The 16,745-nt window shown below is 34.2% G+C and overlaps 1 protein-coding gene across 3 annotated transcripts in view; it reads right to left on the bottom strand.

Moving 5' to 3' along the window:
- LOC149078867 (partitioning defective 3 homolog) overlaps window positions 1-16,745 on the bottom strand; it is a 103,314-nt gene that overhangs the window by 13,027 nt on the left and 73,542 nt on the right. For all 3 annotated transcript variants that reach the window (XM_089241040.1, XM_089241042.1, XM_089241041.1), the window contains exons 2-14: window positions 11,145-11,243; window positions 9,555-9,747; window positions 9,102-9,241; window positions 8,168-8,245; window positions 7,782-7,870; window positions 7,281-7,358; window positions 6,774-7,078; window positions 6,530-6,658; window positions 6,271-6,434; window positions 5,997-6,140; window positions 4,409-4,609; window positions 886-1,640; window positions 528-745 (exon numbers count right to left, since the gene is read on the bottom strand). In XM_089241040.1, the coding sequence (XP_089097166.1) occupies window positions 528-745; window positions 886-1,640; window positions 4,409-4,609; window positions 5,997-6,140; window positions 6,271-6,434; window positions 6,530-6,658; window positions 6,774-7,078; window positions 7,281-7,358; window positions 7,782-7,870; window positions 8,168-8,245; window positions 9,102-9,241; window positions 9,555-9,747; window positions 11,145-11,243 (2,593 nt within the window). The remainder of the gene's footprint in view (window positions 1-527; window positions 746-885; window positions 1,641-4,408; window positions 4,610-5,996; window positions 6,141-6,270; window positions 6,435-6,529; window positions 6,659-6,773; window positions 7,079-7,280; window positions 7,359-7,781; window positions 7,871-8,167; window positions 8,246-9,101; window positions 9,242-9,554; window positions 9,748-11,144; window positions 11,244-16,745) is intronic.

Here is a 16,745-nt window from a genome sequence, read left to right as displayed (position 1 = left end):
CAATTGGCATTACTTAACACTAATGACAATTAGTAGATCAATATTTAATATATGATTAATCATTGCTTGTGAAATCATGTTAAAATAGCATCTGATGAGACTCCTATCCTATGAATACCATAACACAAAAAACTAAAAATTTCTTTACGAAATAAATTTTCAAAATATATTCACTAACATAAAATTCTGTCTCATCATGTTTGAATCAAATCAAAAACAAATGAAAGGTTGGGGGAAGAACTGTTTCAGTCCAGGACACTAAAAACGAAACATAAGATCATCGTTTTCCCACCCCTATGCTGCATCTTCCTTGCTTTATTACAAAGAAATGAAAGTATTTTTGTCTCTGGTGTTTTATGTGGTTACAAGAGAGAGCACTAAGCTATATAGAAGCATACAAACATTAACCTTTTTGGACTGAAAGCATTCTTTCCCTTGATCCTTCAAATGGTTTAACCAAGTTCTACACCAAACAATCAAATATGGGGAATTCAAAACTACTGCAGCTTCAGAGAAATTAAACTTACTAGCACTGTCTGCATCTCTATCTCTATGAGAAGAATGATCAGTAGAACGGCTCACAATATTTTTTTCAGCAATCCGTGAATGGCCATAATGAGATCGAGGAGTTGTGACATGCTTGTTCTGATAGGTATCAGATTCTACATGATACAATTCCTTTTCAGGCATACTTTGACGTCCAAAACCATTTCGGCTGAACTTGGATCTTTCCCTCTGAGATGCCCTTCAATGGAAAATATTCCATGTTACCTTGTCAATAAATTATCATATCAATTTACCTGACTCAATGCATAATAATTTGCTTAGAAAGAAAAGTAAGCAGAGTATAAAAACTGACAACTTAGTCAAATGTTATATTTTTACCTTTGAATAATATCCCTACGTGATGGGCTGGCAACTGGTGACTTGCATAAAGTTTCTCTAGAGCTTCTGCGAGACAGACTTTGTTCCCATCCATTTCTTTCATTTCTTCTTTTCCTATCAGCTGCAAACACATAATGCTCATTGGGATCAACATCCAAGAGAGTTAACGAGGAGTTCACACCAGTATCCCAGCTGCTTTGGCTCATTGATGGACGAGAGATACGTGATGCACCTAGTTCATTTTCCAACTGCTGCCAGCCAAGTCTTTCCAAAATATGATTATTCCTCACAGATTTAACATCTTTCTCTTTTGATTCATAGGAGTTCATTGAATTATTATTCTCCTCAACATTTGTGCTGTCATCAACTGCAGAGTTATGTGACTTTGACAAGCATATCACAGTATTACCAGAGTTGTCACTCACAGATGTGTCTGGTGTTAAACCTTTTGATTTGTTTGGTGTGGGAGACAACAAGTTTTCATTGGAGACATGAAATGATTCCCCACTTTCACTTAACAGTGAATCACTTCTTTCATGACAGGAGCTGTCGCTATTCTCAATACCATTTTTCACAGGAAGTGGTGAAGGTATACGACGAGCCACAGTCAAGGTGATAGCATTAGGATTTGCATTTGGACCTTCCCCTTGTATCATGGACCGCCTCAAAGTTTCCATTGCTTGACTGTTGGTCATGGTCAATAAGGAAATGCCATTGATGTTCAATAACTGGTCGTTTGGCCTCAGTCGTCCATCCTGAAGAACAAATACATTCCATTAGGCACATAATGATATTTGCAAGGAATCTATAACATTTCTGTCCAGCATACAGCTCAATAAGCAAAAACCTCACAAAATTAAATAATAACAAATGCCCATTTGTAACTTCTTTTTCAACAAAATTTGATAAAAAATATTATTAATAGAATATTCTGCTTGTACCTAGAAGATACGAGACTTAAATAATAACTGATATTAATATTATACTCTAAACGTGACTTCGGTACATGCTCTGACATTTTGTATTTTGGATGATGCCATAGCTGTTGTGAATAAAACAGACAATTTCAGGTCCAGCTGCAAGAGTGAGCCTCCACGATTCAAAGTGGTGGTTAAATCTCTCATAATTATCCCATTGTTTTTCTTCTGTTTTTTTACACCTCCTTTTATCGTAACCTGTGTTTTTAGGTTTCATGAAACCATTTCAAAACTTTTTTAACAGAGCTTCGGGGTTACATATTACAGTATTGATAGAAGCTTTCTTTGGTAGGTATACTCATTGTTTTAACTGTGAATGATAAATTATCTACAAGATATACAGAAGGCTGGATGATATTTATTATTTGTGAAGATATTTATTATTTGAGATGTTAATTTTGTTTTTTTGTTTTTTTTAAGGAAGGGAAAAACTCATCTCTGCCTCTACCGAGAGTCGAACCCGGGTCCCTCGATTGCCGGACGAGTGCTCTGACTCCGGCAATCAAGGGACCCGGGTTCGACTCCCGGTAGAGGCAGAGATGAGTTTTTTCCTTCCTTAAAAAATTAACATCTCAAATAATAAATATCTTCACAACATCCAGTCTTCTGTATATCTTGTATTAACAAGTGGAGAGCGACATTCATGTCATATAAATTAGCTAATTAAATCAATTTTTGTATTAATGGTTGTATGATTAGTGAAATGTTTAAGAATTGCAGGGGGACTTATGAGTGTGTGAGAGAGAGGACAGTACTTTATATTCGTTACAGGCACACACAGTTATACAGATGCCACAAGCATATAAGAAAATGTTAGGCTCAGGCAGTACAGAAATTACAGAGAGAGAAGATCATATTAACTTTTTAATCAATTTAAGAGATTAGCAACCCATTTAAAGATTAACACCAAAACAGGCATTTTTGACTAGGCAGATTTACATTGCGCGCATAAAAGAATTCCCTGAAAACAAAATTTATGTATTGATACTTTTTTTTATGTTTTCCTTAATTATTCTCAGTGGAATCAGATGAAAACATACACGTCAAAACGAGCGAAATATCAAGGTAATAGAATAGTTACCCAAGTCACGCCACTTGAGGTGGTGACTTGAGTACAATTTTGAAAATTTATTTTAACCCCATTATAATACGTTTCAACACTATTGTTTCTTGCATAAACAATATTCTTGCATAAAAACAAGAAAAGAAACTTCTTTTTCTCTAGTGATGCTACTTTCAGTAAAAAACTTTTAATGCAAAAAATATTTGAAATCTTTACCCAAAGGCATTCCACACATTATGATATTGATGTTATATATTAAATTACTAGAGCAATGACAAGGTGAGAATTTTGCTTTCTAAGAGGCATTTAATATTTTTTTTGAATAAATATACATATATTCATCTTGATTTTAAAAAAAATCCTACTTAAGTGGGAGGTTTTCTACACACATTTATGATGAACCGCAATCAAAAGTAATTTTTCCAAACTATTATCAAATATGTAAAAAAAATCATTGTAAAACTAAGTAAAAAAAGGGCATGATATTTAACAGACTTGCAATAATTTAAAACATGCAAAAGGTGTTTACAAAGTGCAATTAAATCAAGGTCTACAAAATTCTGAAAACAGAAAACAATTAAAATAACTTTCTGGTCAAATAAGTTTGATAGGTCATTTCAAGCAGAAAATTTAGATATCCGAAGCAAATATTTCACAGACTCATTATATCTGCTAGGGATGGGACGAATATTAAATATTTGGCAGCCAAATATCAATATATTCAATACATAAATAAATTATAAATCAAGTTTGCATTTCTAATTAAAAATGAAATTATTGAGTTTTTAAATAATTGATAGTGAATTTTAATTATTCAATTTATTAATTAAATATTAAAAACTGGTGATTGAAAGATTTTTATTGCCCTGACAATGGAAATAAAATTTAACGATGATATATTGTATTTTAATATTAATTAGAGAATCAATTTTTTTTCAACACTTGTTACGAATTTTACATCTAATTAAGAAAAAATGTCAACCATTATTTACTCCCAACTAGAAATGCATCATAAAATTTACGACTTATTTTCTTATTTTTCTTCTTTAGACGTTTTTCGTCCTTTTTGCCTCTTTCAGTAGCTCAATACGTATCTTGTCTAGGTACATCATATAGTTAGAAAACTTGTGTATAGGTGATGCTTACTTCTACCTTATTGCAGCAGGATTATATTTTCAGGTTCACATTTTCCTTATCCCAGAAATTCACCCTGACATTATACCTTTCTGTGAAAAATGTTGACTCCACACAATAAAATATAATCAGCAATTTTTTAATTTATGGAAAAAAAATTAATTAGTTCAATTGATGCACTTGAACTTACAGATATTTTGCAGAATAACTAAGCATTATTTGGGCAGGCTGAATAACAGCAGAATATTGGTCCCATCTCAAATATCTGCTACCAAGGATCAGAATCGACTGTAGTTGTATTTCTTTAAAATATGAGTAATATGATAAGGAATACAGAACTGAAACTTACTTTCGATGCTGCACCACCATGAATAACGCTCTTAACAAATATCCCCATATCAATGGCATCATTAGTTGTGTTGGAGGTTTTTCCCTTCACACTTACACCTAACCCTGCAGAGCCAGTGTCGTTCAAAGGAATTTCAAAAGTGAAAACATCTCTCTTATTCCATGGAAAAACTCCTACACCATCGCCTGCTTTTTCTGGGGGCTAAAAATGATATAAATAACCGCATTTATTAAATAAGTATAAAATGGATTTAAATCAGTGTAAAAAAAGGTACCATAGCGGTTTCTCTAAACAACTGATGAATATTTAAAGTTCACAATAATGATATCATCATAACAGATTACAGCAAATACGAAACTAAAATTCTATTAATATTTGCACAAATTCAAATAAAGTCAAACTTGGTTAATTTGAATCCCAAGGAGACATAAAAAAATTCAAATCATCCAAACTTTGAATTATCTATGATGACTATTTTCATTTAAAAAAATTCAAAAACTCTTAATAATTATGTCAAATATATTAAATGCTACTTTTACTACACTTACTATGCTAGATTTCTCGTTGTTGCAACTAGTGCTTGTATAAAACATAAATGATCATAAAAACTATTTCATTTGTATTTTTTTTTTTTTTTTTGCTCCTAAACATTGCCCAAAATCTTTGAGTAAGAGAATTAACTAGGCAATTTTCGGACTTAACAGCCTTATTTTTTGAACGTGTCTGTAGTCTCTGCAAATATTGGAATAGAAAGCTTTGTTGTTTTCTTAAATTAGTTTTCATCCTTCTATTTAATGTTATATAATTCTGTTTTTCACCAATGCCTTAACCACAATTTTTTTAAATTTCTTTCTCGAGTTGAATAAGCACACAAACCTTGTTTGCACATGGTAAGAAATGTTTCATTGATATTCCAAAATACATTAACAATAATGCTAGAGAAACATGAATCTCCAATGCATTTTTCCAGAAAAGTCACTGGGATTGCAGTACTCCAGCTCTTTAAAAAAAATTTCTGTGGAGAAAATTACTCCACACAAATGTACTTCCTGAGTAGTAACATTTGCATATTAGCAAGTGCTAATGAAATCATCCATGATCTGGTAATACACCAGCTGCAGTGGGAAGACAAAAGCCAGTGTGTGGAACTGGTAACAAAATCATTGCTTACAGCCAAAACAAAAAGTTCAGATTTTTTATTACTACTTTTTTTATGTATAAATGTAGACTATAGGTTATATTCTAGAGAAGATCAGTAAACCAAAGAATAAAGGGAAGAATGACTAACACTCATCGAGGAATTCTGTGAAAAGAGACATTTTACAAATGGCGTACCTAAATCGAACTTCAAATTATCCAAAATATCAGGAGAAAAATGGATTAAACAAGCAATTTTAATATTAAACTAAATAGGAAATTATACGGGATTCCTAATATTCAAATTATCTAAAAATTTGAATTAACAATTTTGAATTTACCAAGTTTGCCAGTACAAAAGATATTTTAAATCTTAAATATACATTTTTTTATTTAAGTTTTACAAAATTAATTGTATGAAAAATTAAATGCATAAAAGTTTTGTTTTTACCAATTCTCGGGGTAGATGTGGACTAGGAGAAATGTCAGTCTCTGGCCTTGATAAAATGAGTTCTACTGAATCCCCAAAAGGTATTTTTCGAAGCATATTTACAACTTCTGACTGTGTTAATCCAGTAACATCTACTCTATTGATCTGAAAATAATAATATGGTTATTGTTGGCATACCAATAGTTATATTCCAAAACTTACTTTTAACACTTAAAATATATATTTTTGTCATCAATAAACGAGACATTGCTTATTGAAAAAAGATGGAAATTACCTCTAAAATTTTATCACCAACTTTTAGACGGCCATCTTCAACAGCTGCTCCAGTGGGAAGAATGTTTCTGATGAATAATGATGGAAGGTTCGGTGAAGAGGTAGATGAGGATGATGATGATGATGAGTCTTTGGAGGATATACTGAAGCCTAGACCTGCTTGGCCTATATTAGAAAAACAATCCAGATTGATATCCTTGACAGAAAGAAAATATTTTGAAAACTTTGGTGAAAGCCAAAAAATATATTATATAAAAGACCTTTTTTGAGATGAACGAGAATTCGTCGTCCAATTTTACGCAAACTAGAGTGAGCAGAAGATGGGGTTTTGTTGAATACAGCTGGTCTTTTAGTGGCAGTCATGAATTTTGGCCTTGGAATCATGAAACCTTTTGGGAAAAGATAAGATCATTGTTATACATATGGATATATTATTGCTCATTCCAGTATAATGCATAAAAAATATTAATTACAATAAAATCCTAGGACTTGAAAAAAAATCACCTTTTTCATCTTCTGTGAGGCCATCACTGCTGTCAGTTTCTCGTTTCTGCAGCATGGAAACAGGACTAAGACAACCTTGTTTTTTCAAGAGCATATTTGGCAAACCTGCAGAATTTTTTTTAACACAAGAGATGCTGATCTCTGAAGCTTTCAAAGCATCTTTGAATATCTCTTGCGTGTTTTTAAACATGTCTTTGCTCAATGAAACTCCATTGATTTCAGTTATCTTATCTCCCACGTTAAATCTTCCATCTCTATCAATTCGCCCACCAGGATCAATTCCTTGGATAACCAAACCGTAATCCCTATGTGAAAAACATAAATGATGTTATGCAATGCAGATGCATCAGAGATACACATGCATATGAAGATTATATAATATTCTTTAAGTTTTAAAAGCAAGATTTATGGAAATTAATGATTTTATATGATAGAAATTTTCGAGCAAAATGCTTTAACAACTAAAGAAAGAGTGGCGATTAAAGACTCCTAAGCATCCATACATACTTTCCTGGGCTATCACTGGCTGGCACAACATGTATACCCAATGGACCATCTTCATTCTTCAACTTAACAACCTCAAAGCTATCCAAAGAAAGAAAAATAAAACTTATGACGATTTTGAAACTACAGTAGAGGCTCCCCTTATCCAAAGTTAAGGGAGTTTTGAACCCAGTTTTAAATACAAGTAAATATTTCATTAGGAGGATGAAATAAGAAACTTCAAAGCTAAAAAAAAAAACTAAATATTGTAGAAGATGACTTATTTTTACGATTTCAAGTAAATTAGTTCACATGAAAATTATTTACACTATTTCTTTGCTTATACAAGACTGTAAAATATAATTAACATGTGTAAATATAATCTGACTGTTCATAATTTTTAATACACACAATGTGTCGTTCCATGTGTGGGTGGGCTGGAATACAAGAGCTTTCACTGTACGTAACATTCACAAACAACATCATAACTTAGAAAAGTATTAAAAGATACATAACACAACTCACTTTTTCATTGGTGGCTGATTTTTACTGTATTTAACCCTGCTAAGCTTCGGTGAAGTTATTGGACCTCCTAAAGGCTCCATCCTTTGATCCTAAATGAGAAATATTTACATGAATATAGATGAAAATGGGAACAATACTGTGCTTGATTTCTATTTTCATTCATAAAATGACTGAATCTTGTGTGTGTTTGTGAGTATCCATATAAATTAAATAATTAAATATATGGTTTTTTTGTATATCTATGACAAAAGAGAAAAAGTACATACATCATTTCGATAAAACTAAAAATATTTTCAACTCATTATCATGGGCTACCCTCCGAACCACAAGGAATAGATCTGAGATAGCGACAGATAAAATAAATATTTAAAATTTATGAATCTTACATGAATAGGACTGGACTTTTCTTCACCACTACCATCTTCACGTTCGCCTGGAGGTGACTCATTTTCAGATGTTTCACCCTAGAATGTAAAAGAGGGGGAGGAGGAATCAGTCTTTCACCAAGGATTAGATGTACTTTTCTTTTCTTCATGAAACTTGAAATTTACATAATTGAATTTTATATAACATAGAGATCTGCTGTTTCTAAAAAACAACTTTTGACTGTTTACAACATTAAAAGCCTATCCTTTCATGCCTCTTACCATGATTTAAATTTATACCTACAAATGCGTATGTGTGCTAATCATTTTTTAGCTGTTAGTCTCAGCAATAACTTTATACTAAGTAACACCCTTAGTTTTGAATGAAATTATATTTCTGTTTGTATGTAAATATAAGAGATGTGATTTTGAATACTACATATCATCACCTCGTACCATAGGCGGAGATAGACTTGGAAGTCTGGGGGGACACGGTCATTATTGCTGGGGGGGGGGGCACGATGAGGATGTGAATTCATATATGCACATATACATTAGATCTGCCCACTCCACTTTTGATGTTGAGGGGGGGCAATGCCCCTCCCCCATCTCTGCCCATGCCTCATACATTTTTTTTTCTTCAAAAATGACTCTTTTTGAGTGTTTTAAATTGAGAACATTATCTCACCTTTTACTGCTTTTGAAAAAAAAATATTGGAAATGATCTGCTCTCTATAGAGAGAAAGAAAAGAACCCCCTCCCCCTTTTTTTGTGTTATTCAATTAAACATCACATCCTGTTTTGCTCTTCCTGCAACTTGGTCATTTTTTATGTACAAGGTTTTCATTATAAGGTGATATGCTATAGTAGATTTTATAATGGATTCCATAACAAAAGCACTCGAACAGGAAGCAATATCAATACAAATATAATTATAGAAAGTAAATATGCTTACTTCACTGTTGAAATTCTTCAAGCAATTTCCATCGACCATGATTGCAGCAGACCACCTCTTCGCTGAATTCAGATTAGACAGAGGAGAAAGTTGGTTCAGAGCAGGTTCACTACCCCTTCTCACATGTAGAGGGAGTATACCTATATTCAAGAAAAATCCATTGAAGTTCATTTGAACAAAGAGTCATATAATAAGGGGAGGATTCAACTATTTCTTTGGAGAGAGAAAGATTTCTTATATTCTAGAATATTTTTCTCTTCTTTTCTGATGAATTATTTCTGCAGTCTGCATATTTATCTTCCAAAAAATGCAAAGCATATTTGCTGCAATTAATTACACTGAACAGCCTAACTACTGCCTACAGCTCCCCCCCCAGAAAAAAAAAATCACAATGTTTATCAATTAAAAAATTGGCCTTGAGTAATATTTATTCATTACAGATTGAAACATTACCTGATGAAACATCAACAGCAGTGATTTCCACATCAGATCCATTGTAAAAAGGTTTCTTCATGCCTGAAAGTGGTAAAAGGTTTCCGTTCTGGAATATATCTGGGCTCTCTGTACCCACTGAGCTTGCGCTGGTACCGTCACCACCATTATGATGAAGGTAAGAAAAACCAGATTCTCCGAATGTGGCAATTATCTGGAAAAAATAACACAATTAACCCCTCTGCATGGATCTCAATACCCAGTATGTCACAGGCAGTATAATTTTTATTGCACAGAGTAGACATTTCACTATAACATAATTTTTAAAACAATTTTAGACTTAAAATTGAAAAAAGATGCAAATTATTTTCAGCGGAGCTGCACAAAGTTTGATATTTTTTTTTAAATATAAATACCGCAAATATGGCCTCGCTATTTAAATTTCTGAACCTGCTTGAAGGGTTAAACTCTAGCTAGAGTAATGAAAAAGAATAGAGTATCAAAACTGCAGCTGGTGTTTTTAATCAAGGTAGTACAGCAAAAAACACCCCCCCCCCCGCCCTGTTTAACAGAAAACCGGCATTTCAGGGAGGTGGTTTCATAATAGAGATGAACTCTTATTTTTGGTGGCAAAATTCTGGAACTAGAAGCGTTAGTCCTATAAGACGACACTCAACCCTTCAAACGGTTTTATACATTCCACTGATCTGTATCATAACTGGCACAGTGGAAATAACTCATTCCTCCAAAATGCCACCTTTTTTTTTTTTGAGACGATTTTTTTTTCTGATTCTGCGCAGGTGATAGTGCTTCCCTTCAACTCCGAGAACAATAAACCGAGGAAGAAAAATAGACATCTTCTTTCTATCATTTGCACTGTACATATGTTTCTATACTACCCCAGAGGGGGGCAAATGCATATAGTTCTTTTAAATGACAAATTTGTAAAAAAAGCTGACTCTGACCACTGGCAGTTGATCTGACAGGTTGGGGGAATTTCATTTTTTGTGCAATAATATTTTGTATACGTGAAATATGTTTGTGTGTGTGTACATTTATACTTGTTTAGGATAAAGTTTTCTCCGACAGGGGCAATGGCTCTAAAATAGGCTGAAGCACATAGAGCCTGGGCTGTGCTGCGTTTGAAAGGAAGAAAGAAAGGGTGTGGGGGAAGAAGGGGATAGGAAAACATTTTTGGGAGAAGTTATACAAAGTACCTGAACATTTGCCGAATTTTAGTTTCATTGCCGAAATCGGGGGGGGGGGGGGGGTTAAGGTGATGCGACACCCTCATAATTGCGATATAAAAAGCATCAAGTCAGGCAATATATCTCGTAAATGCCGCTGAGAAGGTTAAGAGAAGTTTCACTGTAAATACAGTAAAACCCCTCTTAACAAACACCCCTCAGATGCAGTCACCCCTCTTTTAGGACAAAATAATAATTTTCCCTTGTATAATAAAAGTATGCATTTCAAACGCTTGATTAACGGTCCCTCCCCTTTTTACGGTCGAATTTTTTTGTTCCGCCGGTGTCCGCAAAAGAGAGGTTTTACCGTATTTCTTTTTTAAAGCATAGATGCACAGAAATAAATTGTGTATCGTCGTCTCACCTGTTCTCTATCATCGACAACATCATTCAATATATCGTCAGGATCAAGAATACCGCCGTCACTTAGAACTTTCAAATTGTGTACAGTTATATCTGAATCCTACGAAGAAAAAGGAAAATGTAAATTAGATTTTCGTTCTCTCCTGCATAAATAATATTTGCGCATTTATTGAACACGTGTAACCCATGCGTATATGCGCCGGAAACAGAGGCTATTTAAGCCCCTCCAATAAATGTATTTATTTATTTATAGACTCTCACAACAGGCAGATGCCCAATTACAGTGGAGTGAAGAAAGAGTAAAATAACAAACATAAACAGCACGTTGCAATACAGAAAGGCACAGAATAATACAAATAATAACGGCACAATAAAAATAACGCAAAAAAAAAATATATATATATATAATACAAATGATACCATGTGTGTGTACAAAAAAGGAGAAAAAAAATGTCAAAAAAGCCATGAGGTAGGATTCGAACCAGTTAGCAAGGTGACCTGAAAAACCCCAAGCCTTGATTTTTGAAAGAAGGATAGTATGGTTAACGCTATCAAATGCTTTAGAAAAGTCAGTGTAGACTACGTCCAGTTGTGTGTTTCTGTCAATAGCATGAGAGATAGCCTGAGATATTACAACAAGATTCGTACAAGCAGATCGTTTAGGCACGAAACCATGCTGATTTGCAGAGATCCAGGAACGGACATGGCTATAAATTCTCTTATGTACAACAAGTTCAAAAACTTTGCAAAGGGCACTCGTTTTGATTATAGGTCGATAATTTAATACATCAGCATTATTACCTTTTTTAAATATAGGCGTAACGGTGCAATTTTTCCAAAGTGACGGAAAGAGACCCGAATTAACTGAAAGATTAAAGATGGTAGTGAGTGGAGTTGCCAAATAGGGACCACAGCCTTTCACCCAGAAAGGTGGAATATTATCATCACCATGTCCTTTATGGACAAATTTAGTGAGGGACTGATGCTCCCTCCTCCCAATGTTTCATAAAAATACAATGCAACGCAACATTTTAAATCTTGCGTGTACGCTGCGATTTTCAGCCCCCTCAATGTTTTCTTCATGTCGGTGCCTCTCCTCATGCATAGATATATTTACAAAACACTAAGCCTATATGAATGTTTGCTCATCCAGGGTTCCCATCAAAATCCGCGCTTGATCATTTTCCAGACCAAAACTCAAAATTGCCCCGACTTTCTCATAACCAAAAAGAAAGATTTCTTACAATTGGTTTTTTTTTTAGTTCGGTTTTTACCTTCACAGAACTTTACATTTCCCTGACTTTCCAGGTCACTGGAAAACCCTGTCATCGCATACTAAAAATTTAAACGTAGAGAGTTTACCGGTGATTATGCATAATAACCAAGTGTCGTTGATAAATTTCACAAATACTTGAACTTTATCGCCTTTATCTGTGATTACGCATAATACCCTAGTCGTGTAATGGGTGGATTTGATAAATATAAAAAAAACTTCAAATGCTTCCAGAATGGGTGATGAATATAGTCGGACGGGACCCTATATAACACATTTTAAGATCGTACCCCGATATAACGATGCAATACATGTGGGAATTATCATGTATAGTATGTATACCATGTAGTGCGATTTATCATGTTTACCAACGACGCGACGCTTGGGTATTACGTATAATCACCGGTAAAAGTGATAATTTTTTCAGTACTTATTAAATTTGCCAACGACGCTTGGGTAAAAACCATACATGATCGCCAGTAAAAGTGATAAATTTAAAAAAACTTATCAAAATACTCGGTGATTGCACATAATAACCGGATTTATCGCATTTACAGCGTAACACACACATTGCTATTTTTACAAGAGAGATTTCAGGGAGTGAAACGAATACTGAAACTTACCGCATAGGTTATCAGAATCGAATATAATGTGAGGAACTCTCGTACGAAAACGCACACTTAGGAAAGGCCATCAAACCACTCACGGAACGTTCAGCGCCAGCTGAGAACCGGCAGCTAAAATAACTGCGTGAAATTTAGCGGCACACGGGAACGAACAAAAGCCACACGCGCAACGACTAGTCGATGGAGATGTGGAAAAAGTTTTGTTTTTCTTTTCCATCCCAACTGCGTTCGATATAAGAAACGGGTTGTCAGTCAACATCAGAAGAAAGAGAGAAGTTCACTCACGCGCAGACATGACTCATTAACCAGATCCAGACAAGGGAATTAACCATCAGATAAGCTGACGAAGGGTTAACGACAAGCAGGCCGCAGTGGCGTAATATGTACCAACCCCATATATATCCTTAAAAAGTCTTCTTTCTAGTTGTTTTTTTTCGTTCCTTCTTGTCAACAGTGGCGTAATCAAAGTGCGCAACAAAAGAACAACTAGTCGGAGAGCAGTCTGTTCCCCCCCCCCCGGCATTGCAGTTAATGACGGTCGTAAAATTAGCCAGCATCCTCCTCCCACGAAACCACCACCACCATTAACGCTGTGAAAGCCCTCATGTATTCTGCAAGTATGAAGTCTTTTGTTCGGAACCAACATTCTGAGATTGGTTCCGATTGCTTATGCTGACTACGTTCTTCTAAATATTAGTGCATCAGGTATACTTGCACAGGGCGACCAGACATGGGGGCCTGCAGCGAAAATAACTTCGGGGGGGGGGCCCTTCGAAAGCATTAGCGCTTTAACGGAAGGATGAAGGCCCCTCCTTACCCCCTGGAGTCAAACCGGAGCAAATCATAACTAGATAAAGGAAGGCTCCAACAAATTATGAATTTATTTCTGTAATAAATATTTTCAATTTTCATTAATTTTTTAATTAATAATTATTTTGGAATGTTCATTAATGCTGGGATATTTCTTTCATTATGTATATTATGCATTAATTATGTATTATTTTATTATGCATATTTTATCATTATGTGTTTTTTTGTTGTTCTTATTGGGTTGCTGCATTTTTGATATAGTTTAGATATGCATTCGGCATCCATATTTTTTATGGGTATCTTTTTTCAGCCACCTCGTTGGGAATTTCGTTGCCCACCACCTGATGTAGCCTTTGTATTAATTCTGGAATGATTTCTTGAAAAAAAAAATGGTTTTTTAAAATAATTCATTCATTGACTCTGAATTTTTTTCTTTTATTGATTCTAAAATTTTTTCTTTCATTGATTCTAAAATTTTTTCTTTCATCGATTTAAAAAAAAAAATTTTCATTGATTTTAAAAAAAAAATTTTCATTGATTTTAAAAAAAAAATTTTCATTGATTTAAAAAAAAAATTTTCATTGATTCTAAAAAAAATTTTTCTTTCATTGATTCTAAAAAAAATTTTTCTTTCATTGATTCTAAACAAAAATTTTCTTTCATTGATTCTAAAATTTTTTCTTTCATCGATTTAAAAAAAAAATTTTCGTTGATTCTAAAAAAAATTTTTCATTCATTGATTCTAAAATTTTCTCTTTCATTGATTCTAAAATTTTCTCTTTCACTGATTCTAAAATTTTCTCTTTCATTGATTCTAAAATTTTCTCTTTCATTGATTCTAAAACTTTTTCTTTCAGTCATTCTGGAATAATTTTTCATAAACTGCGATTTTCCATAAATTCTGAATTTTCATTAGTTCTGGAAATATTTCGTTCATTAATTTCAAATTTTCGTCAATTTGCTATTTTCATTAGTTTTTGTGTTAATTTAAACTTTTGTGTACGAACTAAATGTAATTGTGTGTTGATATAAGTATTCCCGTACATTCTGTACTAATGAAGCCTATGCTTTTTATGCTTTCTTCCTGCCCTAACTATAAAACGGATTTCAAGGGGCTTCCGAAATTGTTAATACACGTCAGTTCACAGGCAGCCCGTTAGCTTCAGTTATTCGAATTATAGTTTTATTCCGTACATATATTATTTATCTTTTGTATGAAAATTTCCGTTGTTGAAGCGCATCCAACTTGTTTTGGTATTACAAAAAATATATGTAATCAATATCTCATTTCGTTTCTATTACAGTGAGTGCAGGACCCTCTTCAGCGCGGGGTCCTGCGCGGCCGCACCTATCACCCATCCCCTAAGGGCAGTTCCTCTTTTAAATGAAATTTCAATTCCAACACAAGTTTTTGATTCAAATATTCATGGGAAATCGTACAAATACGCGTTATTGTTTTTTTTACTGCAAAACAAGGAGTGCATTGATATTATTCCAAGGAAATATAAAGAGAGATATCAGTTTTCCCTTTCATTCATTCCCATTATTATGCGTGATGCGTAAATTCTTCTTCCAACCTTCAGACAATGTTATTGTGTCTATAATAATATTCTTCGGTGGTCTGAGACAACATTCCATCCGCAGCGTACGACATTCTTTTCAGGATGAAGATATGCGGATTTATATCCATAAAAAAAATAAATAAAATGGGAAGGACGAACGAATAAGCTCTCTTTTGATAAACGGTTAGTATGTACTAAGAGCACAATCATTCATGTATAGCATTGAAGATAAAGCGATGTGCCGGAGGCCGATCATATACCTATAAGGGGGGAAAACAAAATGACTGTACATAACGGCCGTGCTCACGTGTGTGTGCAAAACACACTTTTTTTGAGAAAAGACTGAATTAATCATTTCAGAAATTCCAATTTTCTTTTGCGTAACTTGACAGTACATTGCCGATGATGAAATGCAGCTTTTATGATAATTTTGCAATGATTACGGAAAATTTTGTGATGCACATTTTGTTACGATAAAATATAACAAGCAGCTTTAATAGCAGTGGTTCCCGGAAGAGGCCTGCAACAAGTTTTGAAATGTTCATATGAAATTCATTCAAGCATCATTATACAGTACATCATTCATTCAAACCTGCCCTCTGTTACGGTGGTTTTTAACCAGGGATCCTTGGAGAAGATTCTGGAAGTCCGTGAGCTTTGATGAGAGAATGAACCATGAACCCCCACCCCCATTCATTCAACAATTAGTTTATCGTTTTTGCTGTCCTATATCACGATGAATACTATTCTGTGTAGTTATCCGCGGGCTCCATCTTATTGACGGTGGTGGGGGAGGGGGATGCCTAGCTTTCATCTTATTGGTACAAAGAGTCCTTAGAACACAGAAGGTTAAAAAAAAGCCTAAAAATATCAGAATACTCCGGTATCTTCACTTGGCTAAAATTGGAAAAATCGGCAGTTAAAATCAGAAAAGGATTAGAGCTGCCATTGAATATTGTACTTTCGTAGGGAGATCGGCTCACATTCACGCCTGGAAGTTGAGAACTACAGAAAACCAACTTTGGCCGGCCACCAGTGGGGTCCTCGCGATGAGAGTTCGTCACTATAACAGAGCTGCCAAATCTCCCGGACTTTCCGGGAGTCTGCTGAATTTCTACTTCATCTTCCGGTCTCCCGAATAATTCTTATATCTCCCGAATTCCCGTGATTTTAAAAAATCCCTTATTTTAGGGAAAAATTATTCCCAAAGACTTTGCATGGAAGAAAGACATGCTTTGGTTTTTAATGACGGCACAAGCGTACTGTAAATTGTCACCATTGCGTCAAATAACAAAGAAAGTATTTCATTTTAAGGGGGGAAAAGACAAAAT

Source organism: Pholcus phalangioides, unplaced genomic scaffold (genome assembly GCF_987345545.1).
Source record: "Pholcus phalangioides strain wild (caught in Gottingen) unplaced genomic scaffold, Ppha-v1.0 ptg000013l_1, whole genome shotgun sequence".
Lineage (NCBI taxonomy): Eukaryota > Metazoa > Arthropoda > Arachnida > Araneae > Pholcidae > Pholcus > Pholcus phalangioides.
The sequence above is the reverse complement of the archived record's forward strand: the minus strand, read 5'-3'. Positions and strand labels throughout refer to the sequence as shown.